This window comes from Doryrhamphus excisus, linkage group LG8, assembly GCF_037039965.1.
Source record: "Doryrhamphus excisus strain RoL-2023G ecotype Guam linkage group LG8, RoL_Dexc_Guam_v1.1, whole genome shotgun sequence".
NCBI lineage: Eukaryota > Metazoa > Chordata > Actinopteri > Syngnathiformes > Syngnathidae > Doryrhamphus > Doryrhamphus excisus.
In genome coordinates this window covers 22,935,924-22,947,914 of record NC_136364.1, presented here as the reverse complement: position 1 = coordinate 22,947,914, position 11,991 = coordinate 22,935,924, and the positions used below count along the sequence as shown (strand labels likewise).

The window sequence follows — 11,991 nt, the reverse complement described above, 5'->3', positions numbered from 1 at the left end:
AAGCCAGTATTTCCAATTGCATGTAATACAAGGGAATAATTGTACTCATTCATTGTTGTTACGTTGTTACATTATCTGTTTTATTGTTGTATTTACTGCGTGTATTGTTAAATTCCTCACAAATAAGCCTGTTTTGTTTTGATTCTAAATCGTAAAATCATTCACTTGTCTTTAAAAAAATCCACGTCAAAATATCCGTAGCTGCAATATTTGACTTGCTTATGCAAACCGATGTATCGTATCGATCCTAGTGATCAAGCAAAACATTTGCCGTGGTACGGAACATTTGTTCTCCATGTGAAATAGAAGAGCTTCCTGTAAAGGGGGTGTAATTTGCTGTACTTTTATGCCACATATACTCCATGTTTCATCTGGCCCTAATGGATATACTGCAATACCATATTTGCTCCCCAAAAAGCGCTTCCATAAGGAAGATAAAAGGCGACGTTATTAACTTGCGTGGGAACACGGTGGAACATCAAAGCACACATGACAATACAAGACAAATCCATCGAGTCACAGAGTTAAAGTTCCTGTCATTCCTGTCATTTGTCTCGTTTGAGAACATTTATTAATGTAACCATTTGATGCGATGGTTCACAGGGAGGGAGAATGAGATGGGGGGGGGGGCAGCAAGGCCATTGGAAGAGCTAATGTGCAGCTTTGAATGCCATGCTAATGAAGCAAATTGAATCATGCAGGATATTGGAAGTGTATCACGGGGAGTGGCGCAACATGCATTGCACAATGTCGCTCTGATGAAAGATTAAACTGAGATGGAGGGATTAAAAAAAGAGGAAGACATGGAACACGGAAGGAAATAAAATGTATTTCATGCATGTATGAGGTGGAGTGTTTTGAAGTGATGATGTCAGTGTGCAAGGGGATGAAGTTTGGGAGGTGCCATTAGCAGGGGTGCTGCCAGGGATGTCCTAACTTTTACCCCCCACATAGCAACCCTGGCCATTGGGTGCCAGTTTGGCAGAATTAAAAATGAAACTACTCACATGCATTATTCAAAGTAGCCTTATTTTCTGATTTTTTGTCACTACCTACAACAGGGGTCTCAAACTCAATTTACTTGGGGGCCACTGGAGCTAGGGTCGGGGTGAGACTCGGCCACATTAGGTTTTCAAAAAAAAAAAAAAACGCATTTATTAAAAACAGAAAAATATACAAACTATTTCAGTGCTTTGGTTCCGATTTTCTACAATAAAAGCTCTAATAAAACATTCCACTGGTCTCAAATATCTTAATTTTTATTTTTCTGCACAAAATAAGATGAAAAATAAACAAATCAAGAATAAAGAAAATCAATCAATCAGTAATAAATAAATATAATAATAATAATAAAAACTTAAGAAAGCACATATAGTTGGTGGGTAGACAAATGATTTTTTTCAGATTAAAATGAACAAAGCATTATTAGAGCCCTGTAGACATGACAAAACACGACTATAGTCACATTTATACTCTTTTTATTTACAACATATTGCGCAACTGCAGGGTCTTGAGACACATGCTAACTCGCAAACTGGAGAGCTAGCGACCTAAATGGTAGCCTCCAAGTTATTTCCTTTAAACTTAAAAAAGACAAAAACTTACCACTTCCACACGGATAGGGAGGATAACTATTAACAGTTATTTAACCTTTAACATGAACATGAATCAAAGGTAATAATTTTTTCTGGGTACATGATACCATACAGCATCCATATCAAACTTGTGCGGGCCGCACTAACATTAAACTTTCATATCAAGGCGGGGGCCTCAAACTAGTGTCCTGTGGGCCACATTTGGCCCTCGGGCCGCATGTTTGAGACCCCTGACATACAATACAAGTGTATTTGCATGGGTAAACTCCTATTATTGATATAAAGACAACATTTCCAGGCTACTGTGGTCTCGTGTGAGTTGGCCTGACCGCACTGAACAGATTTCCTTTCCACATGTCGGCCCTTAGTTTGCAGATGGTTTTCTGTCATCAGATCACAGGATAACATGTGGTGCTGTTTGACTCCCAGCTCTGCTTCCTCCAGCTGGGTGACTTTACTCATGTGTAGCAACGTTGCCCCCCTGTGGTGAAGCTGAAACACTCATGCATGAATTCAAATCCACTGCAGTGAGGTTGCCAAAACCCCAACTGTTCTGTCAAAGAAAGCCAATAATATAAATAGCTAACTGCCACAATGCAAATGTATGGATCAAAGTGCATATGGCATTGTAGGATGGATTTTTCCAAGTTGTTGGTTGGATTTAAGTGAGTCCTACTGGGTTTCTAATGCAGAACATGTACGTGACATAAGTGTTTAGTGATATATTGATGAGTAGCAGCTCTTTAAAATCCATTCTGTAACTGCAAACCAGTAAAGGAATTTTGAATGTGTGTACTATTTACAGTATTTACCCCAACATCTTCTGGCCTACCTGGTCCGTTACTAACCAACACTAGTGCACTACTACTAATAGAAAGAAGAGCAAAGCAACACTGTCTAGATGACCATTGTCCTTCCCTGGAGGAAATGAGGTCACTTTTACAACATCACGCTTGGGTGAAAGTGCAATTGCAGATCATTCATCCTGCGGTATCTACTCTGATAAGGATGGTTCACCTTTGACCTTCCACATGCACTAATCAGCTCATCAGCAGAAACTCAAACTGCTATCGCAGTCGCTGTGGGAATTTCAGATCTTTTTGTTGCTAAAAATATGTTTAAAATTACACTATGGGACAATGGGAAAATACTTTTGATGGGTAAAAAAATAATACATTTTGTAATCCTCTGTAATTGTGTGTCTCCCAGTAATTATCCATGAGCCATTCCTTATGTGTTGTGCAACTCTGATTGTGCAAGGTGAGTGTTCTGAAGGTCATGGGAAGTTATTGGACTGACAATGCACTTAGACTGTATAATAGTCAACAATACATAAAACAAATACAAATACCAATCTTAATTAGACAAAAAAATGTCCAATCTGATTGTGTTTATTAATTGTACATTTTCTACAAATTATAGTATATTAGTATATAGTACTTATTTATAATAACACTATGCCAACAAAACATGACACAACCAAATATAAATTAAAATGTGCAAAGCTAAAAGAAAAAGCAGCATTCGGGTAACATTTTTTTTTGTTAATTTTTACTGAAGATTATTTTGTTTTTGTTTCCTGCTGCTCATTTTCCTCCCCCATTCCAAAAACATGCTAGGTTAATTAGCCACTCCAAATTGTCCATAGGCATGAATGTGAGTGTGAATGGTTGTTTGTCTATATGTGCCCTGTGATTGGCTGGCCACCAGTCCAGGGTGTACCCCGCCTCTTGACCCAAGACAGCTGGGATAGGCTCCAGCACCCCTCGCGACCCTCATGAGGATAAGCGGTAGAAAATGAATGAATGAATGAAATATAAATACCGATCTTAATTAGACAAAAGAGGTCCAATCTGATTGTGGTTATTTGTACATTTTCTGCAATTTATAGTATATTAGTATATAGTACTTATTTATAATAACACTATGTCAACAAAACATGACACAACCAAATATAAATTAAAATGTGCAAAGCCAAAAGAAAAAGCAGCATTTGGGTAACATTTTGGGTTTTTTTTTTGCTAGTTTTTACTGAAAATTGTCTTGTTTTTGTTTCCTGCTGCTCATTTTCCTCCCCCTTCTTAGAGTCACTACAGCACCACACATTTAACCAATCACGTGTGGCTTTAACAGACAAAAGAGACGAGAAATAAACAGCTTCTTCGCTTCTACACTGCAGCCTTGCTTCTTGTTTTGTGTTTTTTTGCTACATTGGTGTGTTTGTTTACAGTCTGAGGGCAAAATCATGTTTCCGTACGTAAGGCACCTTAGGACGAATGTAAGTGAAGTGGTCTGTGAATCAGAAGGCGCATTGGGAATTTCAGCACATTTACATCGAAGTCTCACAAACACTTCTCCTGATTTACATGCACACGCACACCCCGTCTGCAGCAAAGCCGTGTGTCCACAAAGTGCCTGACCTTCATATCTCGTTGTATCTGCACTGACTAAAGGCAGTTATCAGGCGGACCCTGTCCTTTGGTCCACACACTCGCTCGTTGTCTATAAAAAACGTTGGGGCTCGAGACTTTGTTCTCGGTGCGACAGCAAACCTAAGGACTAACTACTACCTCGATATACACGCACTAGCCAACATGCCTGTCGACTACAATGGACGCTGGGAGATGGTGAGCAATGACAACTTTGAAGAGGTCATGAAAGCTCTCGGTAAGCTGGGTAGAAATTGCCTCTTCCTGTTTTCTGGAACGAAGGCTGCACTCAATAAAAATGCATCAATCGGGAATGAACATTTGGACATTTAGGGAATGTGGAGTGAAAGAGTTGGAGTATGCTAGCGAGTGAAAGGATTTTATGGTCTTTTATCCTCATTGAGCTGCTTTCAAGTCAAGTGAATCTCCTTGCTGAAGTGCTGATGCCTCTGACCGCGCCAAACAACTATTGATCCACTGCTTCCTATTTCTCAATCATCCATGAGGATTCCCACTCTGACTCCGATCCGTCCAGGGGCCGGCTTCTTTAGGTGTATTATTGATTAGGCCCTAAACTTGTCATTAGATGATCTGCATTAAGCTGTCCACCTCGATTTTATTGAATTGGGCTGGAAAGCTTCCAGAAGCTGGATTCGTTCCATGGCAATATATAATAATGATTATGAATCTTTGTTAATAAACTGAGCATGTGGAAAATATTAGGTTTGATCAATGTTCTGACAAATATGTTGCAGTTGCAGCATAAACATGGCCAGCTGAGTAGATGTATTTAATTGACTGAATTGGTGAAAACAGTCAAATGAAGTAGTAAATTGCATTATTAATTGCATGCATGTCTTCTTATTACAGCATAAACTGCTTATTATTATGGTTATGCTATGGTCTGCAAGGTTTCTGTACATTTTCCACTCCTTTGCATCACTGATAAGATGTCCATATAGAGAAGAGGCCTGGGGTCCATTTGCAGACCACACCACATTGCAGAAAGACAATTAAAACAAATGCACAATTTAAAGAGAAAGCCACTATATTTATTTCAATTGGCCAAATATTGAAAGTATTATGCAAATAAATGTTAAGAGGGTATATTGAGATTTCCTACAATAGGCCAAATTCTGCAATTGACAGGATATTAAGCTGTCAAATAGCCAGTAGAAAGCGAATCGCATTGATACCGTACTGAAGGTACTTAACGTTCACTTAACGTTCGCCCATCTGTGTTCGCAGACATCGACTTTGCCACCAGAAAAATCGCCTCCCATCTGCACCAGACAAAAGTATTGGTCCAAAATGGCGACAAGTTTGAAACAAAGACCCTGAGCACCTTCAGAAACTACGAGGTCAACTTCACCGTGGGGGTGGAGTTCGAGGAGCAGACAAAGGGCCTTGACAACCGAAAAGTCATGGTGGGATACGTCTGACTATATAGTCATTATTGCATACAGTAGCTAGTATATAGTAAAGCTATTGCAATGATAAATGTTTGTTTTACGTCACCATGACAGACTCTAGTCACCTGGGACGGGGACAAACTGGTGTGTGTTCAGAAGGGAGAAAAGGAAAACCGTGGGTGGAAACATTGGATTGAGGGGGATCTGCTACATCTGGTATGGATGGAGGAATATGTTTTAGCATCTTTCCTCACACAGTTACAGGCGTAGATAGATAAAAGATCTATGATATCTATGATAAATGTGTTGGTCTAAAGGTCTGTTTCCTGTCATTCAGGAATTCCACGTGCTGGACAAAGTCTGCCACCAAGTATTTAAGAAGGTTCAGTCGTAATAATAAAACCGATTTGTAAAGTAGAAGACGAATAAAAACATTTTTAAATGTGTATGAATGTGTTTTTGTTTTAGAGACTGATAACTTTCTAGATTTAACTCTAGTTTGTACACACCTGCAGGTAAGAACCACTTGAAAAATATCTGGATTGAACCAAGTGTACCTGTTGATGTGTCCTAATCAAATATCATGACATTACTACATCACTACTACATTACTACTACTACAACACTACTATCTGGAGAACCACAGTAGTGGAGGGAGACACTTTGCTGTGGCCCGGCAAAGTTCACTGTATGCGGAAACTACTAGCTACTAAACTAAACTACTAGCTACTAAACTACTAGCTACTAAACTAAACTACTAGCTACTAAACTACTAGCTACTAAACTAAACTACTAGCTACTAAACTACTAGCTACTAAACTAAACTAAACTACTAGCTACTAAACTAAGCTACTAGCTACTAAACTAAACTAAACTACTAGCTACTAAACTACTAGCTACTAAACTAAACTACTAGCTACTAAACTAAACTACTAGCTACTAAACTACTAGCTACTAAACTAAGCTACTAGCTACTAAACTAAACAAAACTACTAGCTACTAAACTAAACTACTAGCTACTAAACTACTAGCTACTAAACTAAGCTACTAGCTACTAAACTAAACTAAACTACTAGCTACTAAACTAAACTACTAGCTACTAAACTACTAGCTACTAAACTAAGCTACTAGCTACTAAACTAAACTAAACTACTAGCTACTAAACTACTAGCTACTAAACTAAACTACTAGCTACTAAACTACTAGCTACTAAACTAAGCTACTAGCTACTAAACTAAACAAAACTACTAGCTACTAAACTAAACTACTAGCTACTAAACTACTAGCTACTAAACTAAGCTACTAGCTACTAAACTAAACTAAACTACTAGCTACTAAACTAAACTACTAGCTACTAAACTACTAGCTACTAAACTAAGCTACTAGCTACTAAACTAAACTAAACTACTAGCTACTAAACTACTAGCTACTAAACTAAACTACTAGCTACTAAACTACTAGCTACTAAACTAAGCTACTAGCTACTAAACTAAACAAAACTACTAGCTACTAAACTAAACTACTAGCTACTAAACTACTAGCTACTAAACTAAGCTACTAGCTACTAAACTAAACTAAAGTACTAGCTACTAAACTAAACTACTAGCTACTAAACTACTAGCTACTAAACTACTAGCTACTAAACTAAGCTACTAGCTACTAAACTAAACTAAACTACTAGCTACTAAACTAAACTAAACTACTAGCTACTAAACTAAGCTACTAGCTACTAAACTAAACTAAACTACTAGCTACTAAACTAAACTACTAGCTACTAAACTAAACTACTAGCTTCTAAACTAAACTACTAGCAGCCGGTGTGACGTCACGGAGATCTCCGGTAAATCTTTCTCACGTTTCATCAGGTGGCTGATCGTGTTTTTGTCTGCTCGATGGCGGTCTCCCCCATCATGGTGGAGCATTTGGTACGTCCTTCCTCTTAATGTGAATGTTTGTTTACTAGTGAGTTACGATCGGCAGGTGAAAGGAGCGCTTGATTTGTCTACACGCACAACACTACTAATAATTAACACAATCTGTAGAGGTGGGGCAACGTGATTTTTTTTTTCAATTTCTTTGTTGCACCCCTGCTATATGGAAAAATGATCCATAATATGACAAAAAAATATTCGACTTACGTTCTGAAGAAAACACTGGTGAAACTTCCAGAATGGCACGCCTTCTTTAAGGAGACTTTGGATGTCGTAGTACATTGTTGATAGTACACTTCCAGGTACGTGAGAAAGTACTCCAATGCTGTCCAATGAATGCAGTTATTTGTCGGGTTATTAGCTTAGCCCTCCGACTGTCACAAACACGAGTGTTAGCCACATGGATGTGTTAGCTGGTGTCTGAATGACGATCACACCATCCGCGTCGAAAACTCAACATACTCCAGTTTGGTGTTCAAATGTATGAAGATGGTGGCCGTGGCAGGCGTTGCTATTTAACTAGCACACGGCAGACATGATTGGCTTTGAGGACAACATTGTAAAGACGTTAGGTCGAGATGGACTGTAGTGCTGGACGTGGGTATCGGATATGAAAGCCGAACTCGTGATCGTGAAATCGGCCAATCGACCGTCTGATCGGAGAACCCCCAATTCTAGGGCGTCATAATTTCATAATTCCCTGATATCAGCCCGAAAATTGTCGTGCAATAATGCCAAACAATCATTTATGGTCAAACCATTTTCAATCAACAAATGATATATAGTATTTGAATTACTAAGTGGGATAGACCCAAGAGCCCCCATGGCCCTGAACAGAAGCATATATAGAAAATGAATACATGTATAAATAAATATATTTTATTTGAGTGTGAGTACTATAGACTGTACTCTGTGTAGATAGCATGGGTATGCATTCAACTGTTTGTTGTGTGATAAAATAATAAAAATATGGGGCATCAGAACCATCTGACGTAATTATCAAGACGCATATGCAGGCTTCAAGATCTCCTTGCAGGTTTGTCTTGACATGCAAAGACATATTATGCAATGATAGGTAAAACACCGTTATCCCATAACATTTAAAAAGACAGTTTTATTCATTTCTATCCACGAGGTTAGGATGCAAAGTTCAAACACGATCCAATATATCTCCTTTACACAACTCAGCAACAGCACAGGATCTATGGAAGCAACGTTGCCTGCCCGTTCTTCAGGTTTTGATTATCTTTCTTTGTGGATTTGCAGAACGCCGAGTGGGAGTAGGCTAGTCAAGCAGAAGCGCTCTTGCCCACAGTCTGATATGCCTGCAGGGCCAGCTCGATGTAGCCTGACCTCTGGGACTCGTTCTGGGAGTAGATCTGCACAGACGGATGTCAAGCAAACCAAGGTGAAATAAATGTCACATCTATTGCCTTAGGATGGAGCACATACTGTATGAGCCTAGATAAATACAACAGGCCCTCTGAGGCCGACCCTAATCTGTTCCAGGACGCTGGATTATTATTATTATTTGTTTTTAAACAACTACATTTATTTGTTGGTTCCAGCCTGCCCCAAAATACATTGCTGTGACTTTCAGTGTCACCAATGCATCAGGGCCAAAGAGTGGTGACTACGGCTGCGATATGATGTGATCTAAACCTGGACCCTGCAGTCCTGACGGGAATCAACACAACCTTGACTTCTGCTCTTAACAGCAAGGCTGCCAGCATTAACACCTGGGAACGACTTTTATCAACCCCGGACAGCTCTGTCATTCACAAGGTCAACATTTAATATCCACGGTTGCTTCTTTCTCACCATGAGAAGGTCGGTACCCGTGGCCCGCTGCCTGGAAGCTTCCTGGGCCGACTCGCTGTGAGGGTGTACGAGGTGGAAGAGCGATACAAGGCTCACTGCATCCTGCACCCTGAAACACAAAAACATGTTTCTTTTACCTTACGGGGATTTATATTGGCTTGTTTTTAAACACAGAAATCTGCAGAACATAAATTATGGTTTCAGGCAATATTCAAGCAATGTTTTCAATAATGTAATGTTTTCATGACATTTGTACTGTACCAAACAAAGACTTTAACGTATCAATGGGATGTCAAAATATACTGAATCAAGACCGTAAACACTCTCATACTCACAACTCCTTTTTCAGCATGTCCACAATGAGGCCATCGATCCTGCGTGCATTGACCAGGTACCAGGCCATGCCTCCAAAGTGCCTGGTGGAGCGAAGCAGCTCATATTTCGCATGTTTATCCAGATCCTCATAGGTGGCAGCATGCACCTGATGCACACAACAGTAAATACATTTCCTATCCTTTGCTTTCATATTCTGCAAGAGATGAAGAAACCGAAAGATGCCAGTACTGAGGGTCTACAAGTCAAGTTTAATGTTAGTGTGGCCTGTGATATTAAGTCACAATAGATACAGTTAGAGGCACTTTAATTGGGCAAGCAATAGCAAAGCTGAACTCGCAGTGAGTGAGGCCGTGAGCTTGTCACACAATCACTTGACATAACATTACAATTATAATCATGTGGCAAGAACAAAAATGACATGAAAATGAAAACAAACACAGTTAGGACAACTACTACTATTACTAAGGATGTAATGATTACTGGTGCCTATTTGGAACCCTTTTAATGCAACACTTGATGCATTTTGAGACCCCTGGTCTAAAGGTATAGCTTACCTTGATGTACTGTGATGAGTCAGGTTCAAATTGGACCAGGCACAGGTCCAACACTTCCCCGTGTCGGTCCTGAGAGAATACCATCTAAATAAAAGTACAAGTAGGTTACATTTAAAATATATATGTATATATTCCTTGAGGGTGTAGTTGATATTGTTAAGCCATTTGCTATAACTCCCATAAAGACTAGAGAGGGGAAAATAAGGGAATCTGAAACAGTTTAGTCACTATGTTACAATATTTGACTTTGCCAAAACTTACCTTTAGGTTCTCCTCCTTAAAGAGGAGAGGTGTGGTAATTTTGCGTCCATTTTTTGGGAAGTACACTTGAATGAGGCGATCTCTTTCCTCCCAGGTTGCTTTCCTTAGAGTCCCGTCGGTCTCCCTGACAACAATGAACCTTTCCTAACAGAGAAAAAAATCTTTTGATTTATTACATGTAATCAAAACTAAGAAAGAGACAAACCTAACATAGAGGGAACCCAATTACATATGATTTCCGTACAAATGACATTCATACACTTATAGTAGTGATCCAGTAATACATTTTTACTGTGATGGCCGCCTGATACCGATCCTCTGATAGACAAATATTAAAAGGGACCTACTATGCTGAAATGCACAAAAGGCATATCTGGCTTACAGCCATGCCCATATAAGGAAGTCCACTCCTCTGTGACATCACAAAGGGGCAGTTTTACCACGCCTTTTGAAACAGAGCATTTTGAACCATCCCAAACTTCTTTCAGGGCTCACTTCCAAATGCACAAACCTCATTATCTGTAACTTTGGCGTCGTTTAACACGGGAACACAACATTCTAACTACATGTATAGGTAAGAAAAGGAGGAAAAGCATAATAGATACCCTTTAATGTGTGTGTGTGTATATATTTATTGTGTTATCCCCTTTCATTACACTTCTAGACTAGTGCAAGTTCTGACTACTTTTTGCATTATTGATAGGAGAGCAATGGAACCGTGTGATTGCATTAGATCAGTGCAGGCATACTGCACTCAATGAAAGTGCGTGTACATACTCTGTGTGGAATGTTGTAGGTTATGTCCGTAAAGACATATTTGGCTGTGTCCATGCCATCCAGGAGTCTGTCCACAGACAGCACATCGCTGATTGGCTTTCTCTCTGGTAAAACTGGTGGCATTTGCAGCAGCTTCTTTGCCCTCTCTTCCGCCGACTTCACTGCCTGGAAGCACACAGAAGGTAACGTGTCAAACAAATGTTTAGGTTACACGTGAAACAAAACAATATGGTGACGTAGATGAAGGTACCTGCTGTAATTGCTCATCTGTCATAAGTTTATAAGTAGGTGGCTTCAGCTCCTGCTTAACGGGACGGAACACTTTGTGCAGGTCCAGACCTGTTATCCTGCTGAGGATGTCCTGCACAACTGGATCCGTGAACTGGGGTTTTGTGTTGTTTTGGACTAAGAGAGAGACATATGCACTGTTATATTCGGCATGGGTTAACTTCATCAGTCAAACAAAATAGATACAACACAATCTAAAACATAGCACAAATATCATGATCGTGCAAAACTTTAAATGAATTTACCAAACGGTCAAGCCATTGGCACCGTATTATCTATCTATAGTAATTTGGAGAGGTAAGACTTTACAGGAAAAATAGAGGATGACCACACAAGGTCAGTGTTATAATTAAAGCGTTTGAGTTATTACTTACTTTCATTCATCACGTCAAATACGTACCATTTTCTCCACCGCCGCTGCATAAAGTCCTGTTGTTACATTTGACCAATACGTTTGTGCTTCTCTGAACATGTTTCACCCAAATGCAGCCTCGAAACAAGCACCGTGCCGTACCGTGAGCCGCCATGTTTGTTGTTCTTCTTCGTTTGCTCCTTCTTCTTCGTATTTTTAAAAGCCGGTTGACAAC

At 39.5% G+C, this 11,991-nt stretch overlaps 2 protein-coding genes across 2 annotated transcripts; one reads left to right on the top strand and one right to left on the bottom strand.

Annotated features, from left to right (window-relative positions):
• Window positions 1-4,087: 4,087 nt before the first annotated feature.
• rbp2a (retinol binding protein 2a, cellular) lies at window positions 4,088-5,878 on the top strand. Its single transcript, XM_058080552.2, has 4 exons — window positions 4,088-4,262; window positions 5,273-5,451; window positions 5,551-5,652; window positions 5,774-5,878. The coding sequence occupies exons 1-4, from the start codon at window positions 4,190-4,192 to the stop codon at window positions 5,828-5,830; spliced, it is 411 nt and encodes a 136-aa protein (XP_057936535.2). The 5' UTR covers window positions 4,088-4,189; the 3' UTR covers window positions 5,831-5,878.
• A 2,583-nt stretch (window positions 5,879-8,461) lies between these two features.
• Window positions 8,462-11,958, bottom strand: mrps22 (mitochondrial ribosomal protein S22). The gene is made up of 8 exons (XM_058080722.2): window positions 11,805-11,958; window positions 11,367-11,521; window positions 11,117-11,281; window positions 10,340-10,483; window positions 10,079-10,162; window positions 9,524-9,669; window positions 9,189-9,297; window positions 8,462-8,746 (listed from the first exon to the last, which is right to left on the bottom strand). The coding sequence occupies exons 1-8, from the start codon at window positions 11,929-11,931 to the stop codon at window positions 8,657-8,659; spliced, it is 1,020 nt and encodes a 339-aa protein (XP_057936705.2). The 5' UTR covers window positions 11,932-11,958; the 3' UTR covers window positions 8,462-8,656.
• Between the last annotated feature and the right edge of the window lie 33 nt (window positions 11,959-11,991).

What these genes read in the sequence shown, in the direction of transcription:
- rbp2a (XM_058080552.2), top strand. Translation starts at nt 4,190, where the DNA reads ATGCCTGTCGACTACAATGGACGCTGGGAGATGGTGAGCAATGACAAC. An exon ending in AGAGGTCATGAAAGCTCTCG is followed by an intron (nt 4,263 to 5,272) that starts GTAAGCTGGGTA and finishes CTGTGTTCGCAG; the next exon opens with ACATCGACTTTGCCACCAGA. An exon ending in TTGACAACCGAAAAGTCATG is followed by an intron (nt 5,452 to 5,550) that starts GTGGGATACGTC and finishes TCACCATGACAG; the next exon opens with ACTCTAGTCACCTGGGACGG.
- mrps22 (XM_058080722.2), bottom strand. Translation starts at nt 11,931, where the DNA reads ATGGCGGCTCACGGTACGGCACGGTGCTTGTTTCGAGGCTGCATTTGG. An exon ending in CAGCGGCGGTGGAGAAAATG is followed by an intron (nt 11,522 to 11,804) that starts GTACGTATTTGA and finishes TCTCTCTCTTAG; the next exon opens with TCCAAAACAACACAAAACCC. An exon ending in CGGGTACCGACCTTCTCATG is followed by an intron (nt 8,747 to 9,188) that starts GTGAGAAAGAAG and finishes CCGTCTGTGCAG; the next exon opens with ATCTACTCCCAGAACGAGTC.